This window comes from Microtus oregoni, unplaced genomic scaffold (assembly GCF_018167655.1).
Source record: "Microtus oregoni isolate MIOR12 unplaced genomic scaffold, Mior012 000004F_ref0000308, whole genome shotgun sequence".
Taxonomy (NCBI): Eukaryota; Metazoa; Chordata; class Mammalia; order Rodentia; family Cricetidae; genus Microtus; species Microtus oregoni.
In genome coordinates, this window is record NW_024543063.1 from 14,804,697 (window position 1) to 14,820,841 (window position 16,145).

General features: G+C 47.2%; 2 protein-coding genes across 6 annotated transcripts; one reads left to right on the top strand and one right to left on the bottom strand.

The window, feature by feature from the left end:
* The first annotated feature begins 97 nt into the window (after positions 1 to 97).
* On the top strand, positions 98 to 6,790 carry Ankzf1 (ankyrin repeat and zinc finger peptidyl tRNA hydrolase 1). 4 transcript variants are annotated; one of them, XM_041650425.1, is made up of 14 exons: positions 98 to 163; positions 485 to 662; positions 2,050 to 2,156; positions 2,351 to 2,453; positions 2,576 to 2,769; positions 3,137 to 3,249; positions 3,332 to 3,479; positions 3,701 to 3,929; positions 4,063 to 4,206; positions 5,265 to 5,748; positions 5,888 to 5,999; positions 6,098 to 6,265; positions 6,376 to 6,461; positions 6,649 to 6,790. In XM_041650425.1, the coding sequence occupies exons 2-14, from the start codon at positions 515 to 517 to the stop codon at positions 6,770 to 6,772; spliced, it is 2,160 nt and encodes a 719-aa protein (XP_041506359.1). In that variant the 5' UTR covers positions 98 to 163; positions 485 to 514; the 3' UTR covers positions 6,773 to 6,790. The 4 variants fall into 4 exon arrangements, with proteins under 4 accessions (XP_041506359.1, XP_041506358.1, XP_041506360.1 ...); XM_041650424.1 differs by lacking the exon at positions 98 to 163 and adding an exon at positions 170 to 374; XM_041650426.1 differs by lacking the exon at positions 98 to 163 and adding an exon at positions 170 to 374 and having other exon boundaries at positions 485 to 607.
* A 174-nt stretch (positions 6,791 to 6,964) lies between these two features.
* Positions 6,965 to 16,079, bottom strand: Glb1l (galactosidase beta 1 like). Of its 2 annotated transcripts, none has more exons than XM_041650429.1 (17): positions 15,924 to 16,079; positions 14,625 to 14,766; positions 14,292 to 14,458; positions 13,931 to 14,081; positions 13,549 to 13,609; positions 10,328 to 10,422; positions 10,056 to 10,230; positions 9,921 to 9,979; positions 9,699 to 9,820; positions 9,562 to 9,602; positions 9,254 to 9,372; positions 8,905 to 8,979; positions 8,720 to 8,809; positions 8,476 to 8,589; positions 7,903 to 8,034; positions 7,507 to 7,722; positions 6,965 to 7,352 (listed from the first exon to the last, which is right to left on the bottom strand). In XM_041650429.1, the coding sequence occupies exons 2-17, from the start codon at positions 14,688 to 14,690 to the stop codon at positions 7,089 to 7,091; spliced, it is 1,947 nt and encodes a 648-aa protein (XP_041506363.1). In that variant the 5' UTR covers positions 14,691 to 14,766; positions 15,924 to 16,079; the 3' UTR covers positions 6,965 to 7,088. The 2 variants fall into 2 exon arrangements, with proteins under 2 accessions (XP_041506363.1, XP_041506362.1); XM_041650428.1 differs by having other exon boundaries at positions 14,625 to 14,778.
* Positions 16,080 to 16,145: the final 66 nt, after the last annotated feature.

Here is a 16,145-nt window from a genome sequence, read left to right on the forward strand (position 1 = left end):
GGCCCAGGGGGCAGGACGAAAGGTTGGAGGCGGGTCTTGCAGAGCAGAGGGCCAATAGTGTGCTCTACTTGGTGCGGGGTTGGGCTATGGGCGCCGCTGTGTGTCCCCTTCGCCGCTCCGTAGCCACCAGATTGCAGTGTTGCAGAAATCCAGCTTTCGAACGGTAGACGTGCCTGGGGCTCTGCCCTCCGGTCCTTAGGGGCGGCTTCTGAGGGCAGGGGGCGAGGGACGAGGTTCTGTCAGCATCGGAGCTAGTCGATTGGTTGGGTAGCCTTAGACTGGTAACTGCTGGACTCGATTGGTGTCTGGGTGCTCTTCGTTTCAGTTCCATAAGACCCTCACCTGTTTACTGCAGAATTGATTCATGGTAGCAGGTGAGGGCCGAGGGGCTCTCTGAGTGGGGATGGCCAAGCCGGGGCGGCTGGAGACTCGGCAGTAGAATCTTGTCCTGGAGGACTGTTTCTTCCCTCCGTTTCTGCTCCAGGAGCTGCTTTTGAGTTGTTCTGCTTCAGCCATGTCGCCGGCTCCAGGTGCAGCCCTGGCTCCTGCCTCGGTCTCTCTGTTGGACCTCAGCTCGGAAGCTCTACTCTTTCGGGACTTGAGCCTGGTGAGCCAAGTTCCCGAGGAGGCTCTGGCCGGGGCGTCGCGTGCTCCCTGCCCAGGTATCCGGGATGCTTTGGGGCGGACCTAATGAAGAACGTCACAGGGTTCCGTGTAGTCTGTCAACAAGGGCCGACTTTCACACCGTCATTTTCCAGCTTAGAAATCCACACTGATTCTTTCCGTTGGACACATCCCCTCCCCTCAACATATTTCAGCCTTGGGCAGTTTACAGCGCTGGCCCATGAATTGTCGCCAAATAAGTCTCTAGTTTTTATATCTCGTCATGTTAATACCACTGCTTTAGAAAACACAGTTCCTAGGTCTGTTTCAAATTGAAGTGGACTCTAGTCAGATCTATTCCCTTGTGTTTATAATAATACAAAGTTACTGATTTTATACGTTAGCCTTTGGTTGTGTTTTCTTGCACTTTTCTTACGTTGTCCATTGTAATTGGAACGATAAGATGTAAATTCGTATCTAGGAACTGGTTTTATATAGTTAAAAGTAATTTTAATCTGGGAGTCGTGGCACACACCTGTAATTTCAGCGCCTAGAAAACAGGCAGGAAGGAGAAGTGGGGGATCGAGAACAACCTAGACTATAAAGTGAGACCTTGTCAGAAAAAAACAAAACAAGCTGAGCGGTGGGTGCAGGCCTTTAATCCCAGCACTGTGAGTTCAAAGCCAGCCTGGTCTACAGGGCAAGCTCCAGGACAGACTCTAAAGCTACACAGAAACCCTGTCTCCAAAAACCAAAACCAAACAACAACAACAAACAAAAACAGAAGAAGAAAAAACGTAGCTCAGTAGTAGACCTGAGTTCCATCCCCAGTACTACAGAAGTATTATCTTAGGGCTTACTGGGTAGGGAACTGAAGTCCAGCTTTCTTTAAAAAACCTTGAAGTAAGGTTTTGCTTAGGTATCAAGATGTGGTGAAAGAGTCTCCATGGACTTGTTTTCCTGGGTGTAAGCTTGCTCATCCTCAAAGAGGTCACTATGTACATCCACACGTTCACTATTGGGAGCAAGGGGGTGTAATGGGTGGCCCATTATCTGAATCAATGTTTTGGTTTTGAGACAGGGTCTTTTTTTTTTGAGGCAGAGACAGGTGGATCTCTGAGTTCAAGGCCAGCCTGGTCTACAAGAGCTAGTTCTAAGACTGGCTCTAAAGCAACACAGAGAAACCCTGTCTCCAAAAACAAACAAAAAACAAACAAACAAACAAAAGATGTTTGAGGTCTTAAAGCCCCAACACCAAAAAGAAAAAGATTTAAAAGTATATTTATTATACAAAACACTGTGTCATCATTTATTTCATATTTGCCAGATCGTAAATTCTTGGAAGGCAAGGCCATGTTATCTTTTTCTTCTGTATTATCTTTTTAATAGGTATTTGCTATAGTTTTATGTACTTTCTACTTTCAATTACCCTTTTCTTCTGTTCAGGAGAGAGCACAAGTTCAGGAAGAAAAGTATCCCCAAGTTCTCTGGATATTTCAGAGAAATTATTTTGTTCAGCCTGTGACCAGGTCTTCCAGAACCACCAGGAGCAGGTAAAAGGCAAGGGTACAGGGCTAGCCATTAGTAGCAGAAGTGTCCTGATGGGTGGGATAAGTAGACTCTGCTTTCTCTAATGACTTGGTGCTACCTGGTTAAACTTCCTAGAGTTCTGTGACTAGCTTTGCCTACTGTACAGCGCCAAGGTAGAATGTCTTTCCACCTGCTCCTCCCTTTTCCTTCACACCAGAGAGAACATTATAAACTCGACTGGCATCGCTTTAACCTAAAGCAGCGTCTCAAGAACAAGCCTGTCCTGTCTGCTTTGGACTTTGAAAAGCAAAGCTCTACAGGTAATGCTGTGTATGGGAAAACTTGCATGGGAGCAGGAGGTGGGGGTGGAAGAGTTGCCATGGGGTGTGAAGAAAGGTCAAACATGGCTTGTCAGACTTCTATGTCCTTTATCTGTCTGCAGGAGATCTTTCCAGCATCTCAGGATCAGAAGATTCAGACTCCTCTAGTGAAGAGGACTTGCCGACACTGGATGAGAGGAGGGCTGAGTTTGAGAAACCTAACCGACCACGAGGATTCTACCCACATCGGGTCCTTTTCAAAAATGCCCAGGGCCAGTTTTTTTATGCTTATCGCTGTGTCCTAGGCCCTCACCAGGCAAGTAACAGTGCAGGTTTTGTGATCAGTCTCAGCTTTTATACACTCTGCCTACGTTTCCTCTAGCCAATGCATGTCTTATTTCCTCCCTTCCTTTTGGATTAGGCTATCGTACCCGACAGCATCGTCTTTAATTGAAACTGGCCAGAATATTGGAAGGGTCAAATATAAGGGGATTAAGTCTAAACTGTGATTCTACCATTCCCATCTTCTATCACTACCTCTCCAAATCTCAAATATCCTTCTTTGTGAAATGGGAATGAGGCTAAGGTAGTTGCAATGAAAGAGATAACGCAAGTGTAACACATGGTTTTTTGTTCTTAATGTATGCATCACATGAAATGTTTCTGTTGCATTTGTCATATAGGTTCCCCCAGAAAAAGCAGACTTGCTGATACAGAACCTGCAAAGTGGAGGTCCCAGATACTACGTGGTGCTCATGGCTGCAGCTGGGCATTTTGCTGGTGCAGTTTTTCAAGGGTGAGAGGGTGCTGCATAGGGTAAGGATGGACCCTATTAACCTGAGTACTGCTCTCCAGTACTGAGTTTGTGTCATCTACAGAAGAGAAGTGGTGACACACAAAACCTTTCACCGTTATACTGTGCGGGCCAAGAGGGGCACAGCGCAGGGGCTTCAGGATGCCCAGGGTAGGGCATCACGTTCTGCTGGAGCCAGCTTGAGGCGTTACAATGAAGCCATGCTGTATAAGGTGAGTTAGGTCTCACGAATCTGTGATAGTCCTCTGATCTCTCAGTCTTGCTAGTTTTCTGGGTGGACAATAGAATAAGGCTCTCTGGGAATATTTTCATTCTTTCTCCCTCTCTAGCTCCCACTCCCTGCATATGATCAGATGGCCATTGTTTTGTTTGGAGATTTTTTTTTTTAAAGAGCAGGTGAAGACAGGCTGCTAAGTAGAATTTCTTTCTTCAGGATGTTCGTGACCTGCTGGCAGGGCCACCCTGGGCTAATGCACTGAGGGAGGCAGAAGCAATACTGATACGTGCCCCACGCTCTGGCCGGTCCTTGTTCTTTGGAGGCCAGGGGGCACCCTTGCAAAGGAATGACTCCCGACTTTGGGCTATCCCCCTTACCACCCGAAGACCCACTTTTGGAGAGCTTCAGCGTGTGCTCCATAAGCTGACCACCTTGCAGGTGTATGGTGAGTACTCCAGGCCCTCATACACAGACCTGTGTAGACCATGGGGTTTTCCAGCCTGTGAACTGCAGCCCAGTTGACCTGGGCTGGCTTCTTCACACTTAAGTTTGAGAAAGACTTTTTTGTTTCACGGCAGATGAAGACCCTCGAGAAATGGTCAGATTTTGTTCACCTGAGCCAGTAAGAGAGGAGAGGAAAAAGGCTACTGATAAAGAGAAAACAAAGGTCTCCAATGATGAAAATAAGGCACTTGGGCAGGATGAAGAGTCACTCAAGCAAGGTTTGAGCACCATCTGGCAATTGTCAAATATATCTGCATGTCTGCCTTGGAAATGCAGTGACCAATTTTTTTTTTTTTTTTGATTTTTCGAGACAGGGTTTCTCCGTAGCTTTTGGTTCCTGTCCTGGAACTAGCTCTTGTAGACCAGGCTGGCCTTGAACTCACAGAGATCCACCTGCCTCTGCCTCCCGAGTGCTGGGATTAAAGGCGTGCGCCACCACCGCCCGGCTGCAGTGACCAATTTTTATAACTGACCTATCTACCAGTTGATAGGTGAGCCTTTAAACCATACCCACACCCATCCACTCATCTCTACCAGCAACTGTTTATAAAATACGGTATGTTGTTCTGAGACAGTCTCATTTTAGCCCCAGCTGGTCTAGAACTCACTGTGTAGCCCACACTGCCCTGAAATCATGATAATCTTCCTGCCTCAGCCTCCCAAATGGCTGGGATTATACCCATGAGCCACCACACCAAATTGCTTTCTTACTGAGGCACGGTCTTTGTTTTCTAGCCCAGGCTGGCCTGGAGCTCTCTATGTAGCCCAAGCTAATCTTGAACTCACTGTCCTTCTGCCTCCAGTTTTCGAATGCTGGCACTACAGGCATACACTAACACATCCATCAACTGAGACATGCTAGTGACCTTGCCAAACCTTATTACTGCTCATAGATATAGTCCTGGTACTTAGCATGGAGAGAATGTGTTGAGTTTGATTGGGTGTTGTTGCTTTCCTCTACTTTTTTTGAGACAGGGCATCACTATGTAGCTCTGGTTGTCCAGGAGCTCTCTTTGTAGATCAGGCTAACCTTGACTCACAGAGATTCACCTACCTCTGCCTCCCAAGTGCTAGGAGTAAAAGTGTGCACCACCATGGTAGTGCTTTCTTCTACTTTGTCCTAATGGTGTTCGCTGGGAAAGTCCAGGGATAGAATAAAAACACTTCATTTCAGGATGATCTGAGTATCTTTTTATAAATGTAAATCCATTATGGATGCCCACATCCTTCTACTCTCTCCCTATTCCTTAGATGGATCTAATATATTTTTTTCTAGGTTCAGAGTCTCAGGAAGAAGATGGCTCCCAAGTAGAGTTGGAGCTAGTAGAATTGACACTGGGGACCCTGGATCTTCGTGAATTTGAAGTATTGCCCAAGCGGAGGAGGAGAAAAAAGAAGAAGGAGAGAAATCAAGACCAGCAGTGTGGGACACATGTGACACTTCTTCAGCAACCTCAAGAAGATGCGCCATTGTCACAGCCAGACCAAGTGTTTGCAGCCCCACTGGACAGTTTGGTTGATGAGGCCAAAGCCCCTGGTCAGCTGGAACTCTGGGATATGCTTCTATCTGCTTGTCGAGCTGGGGAAGTTGAGGTGCTAAAGCAGCAGCTAGCTCCTGGGCCTGCAGACCCTGGAGTTCTGTCCCTACTCAGTGCCCCTTTGGGCTCTGGTGGCTTTACTCTCCTGCACGCAGCAGCCGCATGCGGAAGAGGCGCGGTAGTTCGCCTGCTGCTGGAGGCAGGCGCTGACCCCACTGTGCAGTAAGTATCCCCATCCTGAGCCAGTTAGGATTAAAGAGTGTAACGTGGCAGCTCCCTCTGGCACCTGACACTGTTTCCCCGGGGGATGCCAGTAAAAGCAGGAGGCAAGTTGAATTCGGTTTTGGGTTTTTGTCCTTAGGGACACTAGGGCTCGGCCACCTTATACCGTAGCAGCTGACAAATCAACACGTAATGAATTCCGAAGGTTCATGGAGAAGAATCCTGATGCTTTTGATTACAACAAGGCTCGGGTGAGCTGGAAAAGGAGCCACAGAGTGGGAGGGCTTCAGAGATCCTCACTAGGTCCTTTCTACTTGTAGTTTTGCAATATTTTTGGGAAATCCTCTAGGTACCAGGGCCACTGACTCATGAAATGGAGGCCCGGCAGGCTACAAAGAAAAAGGAGCAGAAGGCAGCTCGACGGCAGCGGGAGCAACAGCAGCAGAAGCAGAGGGAGCAGGAGGAACGGGAGCAAGAAGAACAACGGCGATTTGCTGCTCTCAGTGACCGAGAGAAGGTGAGGCCATCAAGTCTTGCCCTGCGAGGCTTCCATAAGAGCCTACCTCGACTCCCCAGATTGAGCTGTTATTTCCAGGACTCTTCTTTAACATCTGCTCTGTTTTTCAGAGAGCTCTGGCTGCAGAGCGCCGATTTGCTGCCCAGTTGGGAGCCCCGAGCCCTCCAGTTCCTGACTCTGCAGTTGGCAAAGCTGGGTATGGGGGCCAGGGAATGAGTGAAAGGGCGGGCTTCTGTGTAGTAGGCGTCACTAGGGGTGAGGAGAACAAGTGTCTTCATGGTGTTCCATAGGATCACAGAGGGAATTTGAGATTCCCTGGGCCCTTTACGGGCCGGGGAAAGTTTGTGTGGTACCTGTCCAGTCATTTTTCTTCTTTTGTTCAGACGCTGTTGGAGTTGTGGAGTGTCCCTCCAAGGCCTCATTCCCTTTCACTACCTCGACTTCTCTTTCTGCTCCACACGTTGCGTTCGAGACCATCGCAGTCAGGCAGAGAGGTCTTCTTCCTGATTTCTTATAGCCATCTGGGGGCAACTCTAGGCCCCGAGAGAACACATTCAGACCTAGAGTTTTTCTTTCTCCTCATGAAGCTCAAGATTATGTGGAAGATGGGGGTGAAGGACACTCAGGAGCAAGGGCAAAGCCAGGGCCACGGAGGTGTGTGGAGCCAGTACTGTCTTTGGAATTTTAATCACAATAAAGTTTGGCAAGAAAACTGTATCTGTACTTACATTCGGTGGGATTGTAGCTTTTGATTCTTTATGGCCACTGTGACCAGCACCAAAGGATCTTGCCCTGTGTCCCAGATTCAAGGGTCATCTTTCTTTCAGTGCCCACTTAATTCCATTGGTTCATATGAACTTTGTGTTTCTGAGAGAAAATAGGTATAGCCCCAGTGCAAAGTGCTATTGAGGATAGGCTTATCCAAAAATTGGATTGTGGGCTCACGTGGCATGTTTTCTAGCTCCAGCAATGTGACTTTGTTGATCGATCTATTAAGCAGCAGATGTCTTGGCACATATAGGGTCTGCTGTGGACCCCGCTTTGTCCAGTACCGGCCCAAGTTAAACCCATTGATCCATACTTGACCCTGGGAGAAGGGATGGAGTGGAAAAACAAAGGTTCAGCTTTCCATGGGGTGGAATTGCCCCTTCCAGACTTCTAATCAGATTAGGAATTTCTAGTCCCAGATTGTTTTTCTTGTAATGTGCCCCCCACACTTCAACTACCACCATTAGCAATACCTTGGTCCATCCAGATAGATGCAGAAATGTGTCTCCAAGTTTGCCTAACACTGAAAATGTTGTGGAATAGAAGGCAGGAACAGAAAAAACTTGAGGCTGTGCTCTTTTGACCAGCTGCAGGGGGAACCACCACCTTATAAGCTTATCAATCTTGAGAGGGAACATAGTCCACTCGGTGAGGAGAGTCTGCCCAAGAAGTGGTGTTTCTAACAGGCCCTGTGGGAGACAAATGAGAAGTGATTTCCTGAGTCCAGCCAAGCTCTGGAATGTAACTGGCCATGTCCACATCCTCAGGCACTGTTCTCTGCCGAAGCCTAAGGATGGAGTTCTTCCATTAGGCCCTGTTCTCCAAGAGAGGGCGTCAGTACTGGGGAAGAACAGGCAAAACCAGCTTACCTTGAAGTCACTGTGGTTAGACCCAAAACTGAGCCTCCCCATATTCTCTAGCAATATATCCAGCTTGGCCCCCACATTCCCAGTCAAATATAGTTCCTGTTTCAAGTTCCGTTCCAGGACACCCTTGAATACCTGTGGATAACAGATGGACTCTAGTAAAGGCAAAGGCCCAGCATTCAGTTCTTGGCCACTAGTGAACTGAATAGTGAATCACACTAGAACACTGCATTTGGGGGACAATGTACTCATCTTGTTGGTAATCTACCGTTCTGGTAGTCTGCTTTCTTGAGACAGGGTCTCTATGTAGTCCAGACTGCCAAAACTCACTATATAGCCCATGTGACTTCCCTCCTGCAGCCTGCTGAGTGCTGGGAATGCACACGTGCCCCACTACATCCCTGGGTAAAACCATCCTGAATTACCTTCTTCCTCATCCTAGATAGTTACCTGAACCTCTGTCCATGTGGGCAAACAGGTAGGAAAGGGCTAAAAATGGGGAAACTGTAAACCTATAGGGTTTGAGGGGAAGGGAAGGAACTGAGATAGTAAATTGGTTGGGACTTAGATTCTTACCCCATCCACCATCACATAGGCACGGTCATGAACTCCATTATTTGGCACCCAGAATGGTGTTGGTTCAAAAACAGTGAAAGTCAGATAGGTCCGGTATAGCATAAAGCCATGGTCCTAGATACAGAAGAATGGGTACCTTAAGATGAGGACGGACACTGTGAGGAAGATTGGTAGCTAGAGGAACTTTTGGTTATAGCTATTAAAAGAGTCTGCCATTCCCATCAGATGTGAGTTTATGCCTTACCTGCTTCACAGCCTCAAAGGTCAATGGCAAAACTGAACGGATTGGGCCGTGGGGACAGAGAAAGTCTAGGAAAGACAGCAAATTCCCATCCTGTGAGGAAAAAAAGTGTCTGAATTGAGGGCTGCTCAGAATAAGTGAGTCAGAAAACAATGGTATAAGATCAGGAAAGAGGAGGAGAAACTTACCGGGTTCATAGTCAGAGGTCCAAGCTTCATCTTGGGGCTGGGGGGAGGTAAAGGTCCCAAAGGAATTTCCTGGAACTGAGCCCAAATTCTCTCAGTAGTCATAGGAAAACCAAAATAATCCAAGGCACTAAAGAAGGTTCTTGACCTGAAACCCAGGGACGGGCTGCAGGGAGCCATGAAGACCCTATAATTTTTCACATGTGTATAGTTCCCCCAGATGATCCTATATGAGTGGTAAATGCTTCATGGATTGCTAGGAGGGCCCTGTTACCCAGTCAAACACCACCATTTTGTAGGGTTCCTTAACGATATGGGCATTCTCCCTTCTCCCCAGTTAATAAAAGGGCACCTTGCTGATGACATTTCGAAGTGCAAAAAACTTAGGTGTGAGATCCCCTGCTTCAGATATGGGTGCATCGTAGTCGTAGCTGGTAGTAATTGGAAGGAAGCGCCCCTTCTCGTCAGCACCTGGGTTAAAGTAATTTAATTAATTTAACATCTTAGGTGATAAGTTCTAAGCCAAGAGCTTTGTGCAGAAAGCCTTGTGGTTAGAGGGAATGCAGTAGTAACACCCAGCTTCTAAACACCCTAATCTGTCCAGCCTGAGACTCCAGCCCCTTGTTCCCTCCCTACTTACACCACAGGGACGGTTCTCACCATTCCAGTATCCAAAGTTAGTACCTCCATGGAACATGTACCTAAATGGGGGTAGGTGGGAGAAAGGACCAAGTCGGACATATAAAATCTTAACTCAAAACCCCCACTCCCAGGAACATAGTTGTGTCCCCAGTTACATGTTCACACTGGCTCCCAACTGGAGGATCTTTTCCAGTCCTTGGGCTATATCCAGGCTGGACCGGGTGGAGTGGTTTTGGCCCCAGTAATCCAGCCAGCCTGTATAGTACTCAGAGTTCACCTAGAGGGAGAAGTGAAAGGGGCCACAGTGAGGTGGGAACAGAGCTGGTCCCATTCCAGGCAGGTCATTTTTCTGATTCCCCTTCCTGATGGCCCCTCACCAATGGCCCATGGGGTTCGTAATTCCGAAGCAAGGAAAATATTTTGGTAATGTTGTCAGCTGCAAAAAGAAACAAGGGTAAAAAACAAATATCATAGAGGTGCCCAGACACCACTCCCAACCCTTGATGGGAGACCTGGGCCAAAATCTATAGTGGTATAGAGTCCCTGGAGGGAACCACATTTGAGTCCTTGAGGCCCATCTGTGGTGAAGAGCAAGATCTTGTCTCCTAGTAATGCCCGGAAGAGGCCAGCCAAGTGTCTCATATACTTGAAGTCACAGGCCCTGTAGCTACCATATTCATTCTCCACCTGCCAAAAAGCAAAGAGAGTGTCCCGGCTGTGAGGAAATGAAGGTTAAGGATACCTTGTACCCACTTCTCTTGCCCAGTCCACTTCCCATTCATACCTGAACGCTAATGATGTTGCCCCCATTGTGGTAGAGAAATGGATATATCTTGGGTAGCAAGATGTTGAACCAGGAGTCCACAGCAGCAAGGAAAGCTAAAGGAAGGAGCAGTGAGGTCTGCTCATTAGGGACCACTGGATGCTCCCAGCCCCTCTCCAGCATCCTTGACAGTCTCCACAGTGTGCGGTGCTACACTCCAGGCTCACAACCAAACCCTTTTAGAATTCTATTGTCTTTATTTATTCTTTTATGTGTATGAATGTTTTGCCTGCATGCTGTGTCTTTGTACCATGTGTTGGTGACTGCAGAGGGGGCTAGAAGAGGGCATTGGCTCCTCTGGAACTATAGTTACAGATGGTCATGAGTTACCACATGGGGGCTGGAAGTCAAATCTGCTTCTCTAGAAGTCAGTGCTCTGATGGGCCTAGACTCAGGAGCAGTGACTCTCAGCGGAAACTCTAGGAGTACAGAAAACTATAGTGTTTCCGAAGACTCCACGTAAGAAAACAGGCTAAACATACAATATGGAGCTATTAAATAATCAGCTTACACCAAAGAGTGCTGTGAAATTTCACAGAAAAGTAGCGTTTGGCTTGTATGGACTCTTATCTAATGAACAGTCTATGTGATTTCATGTCTTACATTCTCAACTCCTATTTACTACTTTTATGTTTCCCCCTCAACACCTTCATGCATCTTATTTCCTCTTTCTGACATTTCTCTCCTATCCCCCTTTCTCTAGCTGATGTTAATTTATGCCTCAATTCTTTATGCTCATATTTTTAAATTTGCATTTATTTATTTGAATGTGTATGTATATGCTATTATGATATGACAGCTGAGGGGTGGTTTAGACCAGCAGATAGCAGTAGTTAACCAGAAGTAGTTAAATTCAGTGTTGTTGAGAGTAACACTGACATGAGTATGAGTGTGTGTGTGTGCGTGTGTGTGTGTGTGTGCGTGTATGTGTGTGTGTGTGCGTGTGTGTGTGTGTGCATGTGTGTGCGTGTGTGTGTGCGTGTGTATGTGTGCGTGTGTGCGTGTGTGTGTATAAATGTATGTGGTGTGGTGGCACACGAATGAAAGTCAACCTTCAGGAGTCAACTTTATCCTACCATTTGGGTCCCAAATATCAAACTCTGGTCATTAGACTTGGTGACAGGCATCTTTACTTATGCCTTAATCTTTTTTTTTTTTAATAGACAGGGTCTTCCTATGTAGCCCTGACTGTCTTGGAACTCACTATATAAATAAGACTGGCTTCGAACTCACAGAGATCCGCCTGCCTCTGCCTCCCAAGCTCTAGGATTAATGGTGTGCACCACACCACCTGTCTTAAAAGAAGTTTGTAATGACATTTATTGTGTGTGTGTGTGTGTATGTGGTGTGTGTGCGTGTGTGTGTGTGTGTGCACTCAAGCCATGGCATGCTTGTTGAAGTCAAAGGATAACTTGCAGAAGTTGGATCTCTCCTTTACCACATGCATCCAAGGGAATCAAACTCAGGCTGGCAGCATTGGAAGCGAGTACCTTTACTTGTTGACCCAGCCCATAAACATTTTTTTTTTAATTTTTTGTTTAAAAAAAAGTCTTACAAGGTAGCCGGGACTGGCCTAGAATTTTCTATGTGGACCAGGGTGGCCTTGAACTCATAGATACATGCCTGCCTTTGTCACCCAAGTGCTGGGGTTAAAGACATGTGCCACCACGCCTATATTTTAAAAATCTTAAACTAATTCTTTTTTTTTTTTCCATATGGCGCTGTATCTGTATGTACACCTGCAGGCCAGAAGAGGGCACTGGAACTCATTATAAAGACAGCTATGAGCCGCTATGTGGTTGCTGGGAACTGAACTCAGGACCTCTGGAAGAGCTGTTAATGTTCTTAGCTGCTGAGCCATCTCTCCAGCCCCTAATTATTTTTCTTTTTATGTTTCACATAAAGGAGGTCCATCCAAGCACATATAAAACCACATTTATTCATTCAACAAATATTTATGGGTGCTTACTATGCTTCAAGCACTGTTCTGGGTGTATAGAAGGGAAAGAAACAGGAAAAAAAAGCCTCTGTCTTGTGAATTCCCTTTCTGCGAGTGGAGGTAGACAAACACCCGAGAGAAACTACAAGACGGGAAAGGAAACATACGATAGTTCAGTATGGGATGCTTAAAATTTAGGTGGCAGGAAGTATCATCGATGGTGATTTCTGCAGAGGTGCACACCACATGCAAAGGTCTTAGAACCCGAGGTTGGCAAGTATTGAAGAACAGCAAAGAGGGCAGTGTGGTTGGGCAAGTGAGCAAGGCAGTGCAGCAGATACCAGGAAGACGAGCCTAGGGCCTAGTGCACTGTTTCAAGGAGTATGTAGTTCCTATTCTGAATGAGAGGAGAGCTTATTAGGGAGGGTTAGGCGGAAATATGGTATGATCTGAGATGTATGACTGACCCATTTTCACAGAAGCTCACTGGCTGCTAGACTAAGAACAGACGACACAGGAGGGAAAGCAATCCAGGAAGGGCAATGAGGGTGCAGTTGAGATGCCAGCGAGGGGAGGTTTGGGCCAGCAGAAGTGATTGGAAATCATGAAATCCAATGCTGTTGAGAGTTACACTGACAAGATTTTCTGATGGCCTGAATGCGGGGCCACACGAAAGAGTGTGAATGCAGGAGAGGTGTGCAGGGTTGCACCACAGGGTTTAGAGTGCTCGGGTGGGGTGCAGCGCCACTGGCTGAGACAGCAAGACATGCCAGAAACTTAGTTTCAGTTCCATCGCTGCACCTTTTGTTTGTCTAGGTAGAGAAGCAACATAGGGATTTAGTATGGATAGAGGAAGTCTTAGGAGGAAGCTGCATATTTGGGAGTCATTAGATACTTCATGGGTTAATTCTGTCACACAAATGGATGAGATGACCACACTTAGAACAAAATTAGAAAATATATATATCCAAGCACTGCATCCCAGGACAGTCCAGCACTGAGAGGAAAGGGAAATGGAGACAGATTGAGACTATAGAGGATGGTCTTGCACTAGAGATTCTCCTGTCTGTAATTGGAGACGGGCTTGCAGGTGTGCATCGCATGTGTGCTGGGCATCTCACAGCATTGTAAGTTTACTGTTCCCAATTTCTAGCATTCTGCTAGACATGAAGGAAAGAATAAATGCATGACCTCCAAGTGAGGGAGGCTTGTTCAGGCACTCAAATCTTTTGTCTCAACTCACCTGGATCGGAGGTTCTCAGACGAATATTAGGTTTTCGAAGCAACCAAGATGGGAGACCTCCCTTGAGAAAAACATAAAGGCAACACATAAGCCCACAGGGGTTTTGTTTTGCTTTGAGACAGGGTTTCACTCTGTAGCACAGGCTAGCCTCAAGAACAACAGTCTTCCTGTCTCAGCCTCCTAAATGCTGGGATTACAGGATAAGCTACCCCCTGAGCTGCAAATAGCTTTGCTTTTTTTGGGGGGGGGGGCAATGGGAGAGGTAAGAAGGGAGAGAGCTGGGTATAGTGCTGGAAATGGTCCCTAGAGTATGAGCAGAAAGGAGTATTTGAAGCCCCACAGTTACTTCGCCTTTAGTTCTGCCCTTCTCCAGCTAACTCACCATCTCCCACTCTGCACAGATGTAAGGTCCTGGTCTCAGAATGACCAACAGGTTCGCTCTAGCTGCCTCATTCAAAAAGGCAACGAGGTCCCGGCTGCCGTTAAAGTTATAGACCCCAGGCTCCGGCTCATGGTAGTTCCAGGGCACGTAACTGAGAAAGGAAGATGTTAACAGGACCCAGAGGGAACTAGGGGACTCGGGATTTGCAGAGAGAGAAGCAGCTAAGAGGAGGTTCTGGGAAGCCCTTCCCACCCTTGCCTGAGAAGTCCTGGAGCTCAAACCCTTTTCAAACCCAGTCTGTTTTCCTGGGGACCCATTTCTAAGAAAGAGTGACCACCAAGCGCTCGAGAGCACTTCTTACAACTGTACAGCGTTGAGGCCGCTCAAACGCATCTTGAGAAGCCGGTCGGCCCAAAGTACCCGCGGTACGCGAAAGTAATGCAGGCTGCCAGAAACATAGCGGAACGGGACTCCGTTCAGGAGGAATCTGTCATGTTGCCGATCCACTACGAAGGAGCGAGCCTCTGTCTGCAAGGGAGAAAGCCTGGCTCAGCAGATGTCTGGAGCAAGGGTCAGTATCGATCAAGTGCTTAAGAGATTGAACTGGCCCTGTCGGTGGTTGACCGTCTCTCTTCTTCCGGTTCTGTTTCCCTCCCCTCGACACCCAGACAGGCAGTTGGACCTCTCAGTTTACCTGGGACAGTAGCAGCAGTAGCAGCATCACAAGCCGCAGCAGCAGGGAAGGCAGGGAAGGCGGCATCTTCGCAGCCAAGGCACTTAAAGGTTTCTTCTGCTCTAGGAGGGCTGCCTCCTAGAATCCGTCACGTGGCGGATTCCTGGGAGGGAACCTCAGCAAGCAAAGGGGCGGAGACCACCTCAAGTTTTCAGGCAGTTAACCCGGACTTTGCCTTTTGCCTGCAGCCACCCACTCTCCGCTAGTTTATAAAATCCTCTACATCTTGCTACTCAAAGTGCTGTTCGCTAGTTGGCTTCATCAACATCACTTGGGAGCTCGTTAGGAATGCAGAACCCCGGTCCTACCCCAGACCTTCTACACTGAACTTTGTAGGGTGTCTTGTATCTTCATGGCTAGCAAAGAATCTGGCACATATCAGGTTACATTTATATGAGTGGCTATATGAGTGAGAACTAAGGGCTAAAACAGGTTAAGAAACAGTGAAAAACGTAGAAAAATCTTCATGGTGATCACGACTATGAAAGGGGGTAACTGGGTTACAAGGAGTCTGTTTGGTCACTCTTTTCTTTTCTCTCTTTTCTTTTCTTTCTTTCTTTCTTTCTTTTTTTTTTTTTTTTTGGAGATGCATCCCTTTCCAATATATCTGCCTGTCTAGGCAAGAGATGTAAAACAAACTGCATAGTGCAAAGACTTGGAAATCCAAATGTCCATTTCTCCTGCCTTCACAATTGTAGATGTAAGAATCCGGGTAGAAAACACGACGATTTCTGTTTATTGACACATATTGAAGGCTATGTGTCATATAATATACGAAAGACATTTCATTTAATCTTGAAAAAAGTCAGGAAATAATTATCATTCTCATCTTACACAAGAGGAAAATGAATTAAGTGGCTGTCCAAAGTCACAATTAGTTTAACAGAGCTGAGATTGGAACTAGTCAGTTTGGCCTCATAATTCACAGCCCTTACTTAGCCCTAGGTACTTCTGTCTTACAGCAGAGAAGAGTGAGAATCTGAGAGGCGAAATCTCTTTCTGGAGGTCACACTAATGTGTGAGAGGTCACACTAATGTGTGACCATTAGGACCAGACTTAGAAACCGGCCCTCTGGTTCAAAGGAGCACTCCTACACTAGCTAAGGCAATGGAACACAGGCCAGAGGTCTGAAAGTGCTACGGGATCAGACCTCCAGGCATCTAAGGGTCAGCACCCATCCCTCCCTGGACCCTCCTCCAAGCTAGACTGTAGTAGGCTACTTTCTGACTCCAGCGCGCGGGAGGTATGAGGCCTCCTACCTCCGACATTGGGAGACGGAGGTCCTAGGGGCCTCAGGTAGAGCCCGGTTTTTCTCCCCTTTGGTACAAGTCCCTGCGTCTTGACCCCTACTGAAGGCCAAGTGGGAACCCTCGGGGAGATACAGGAACCATTCCACGTCCCCAGGTCTAGCCGGGCCCCCGCCTCTCACTTCCGGGTCCCCACATCCTCTTGCTACCGCTACCTCTTGTTGCTAGGATACG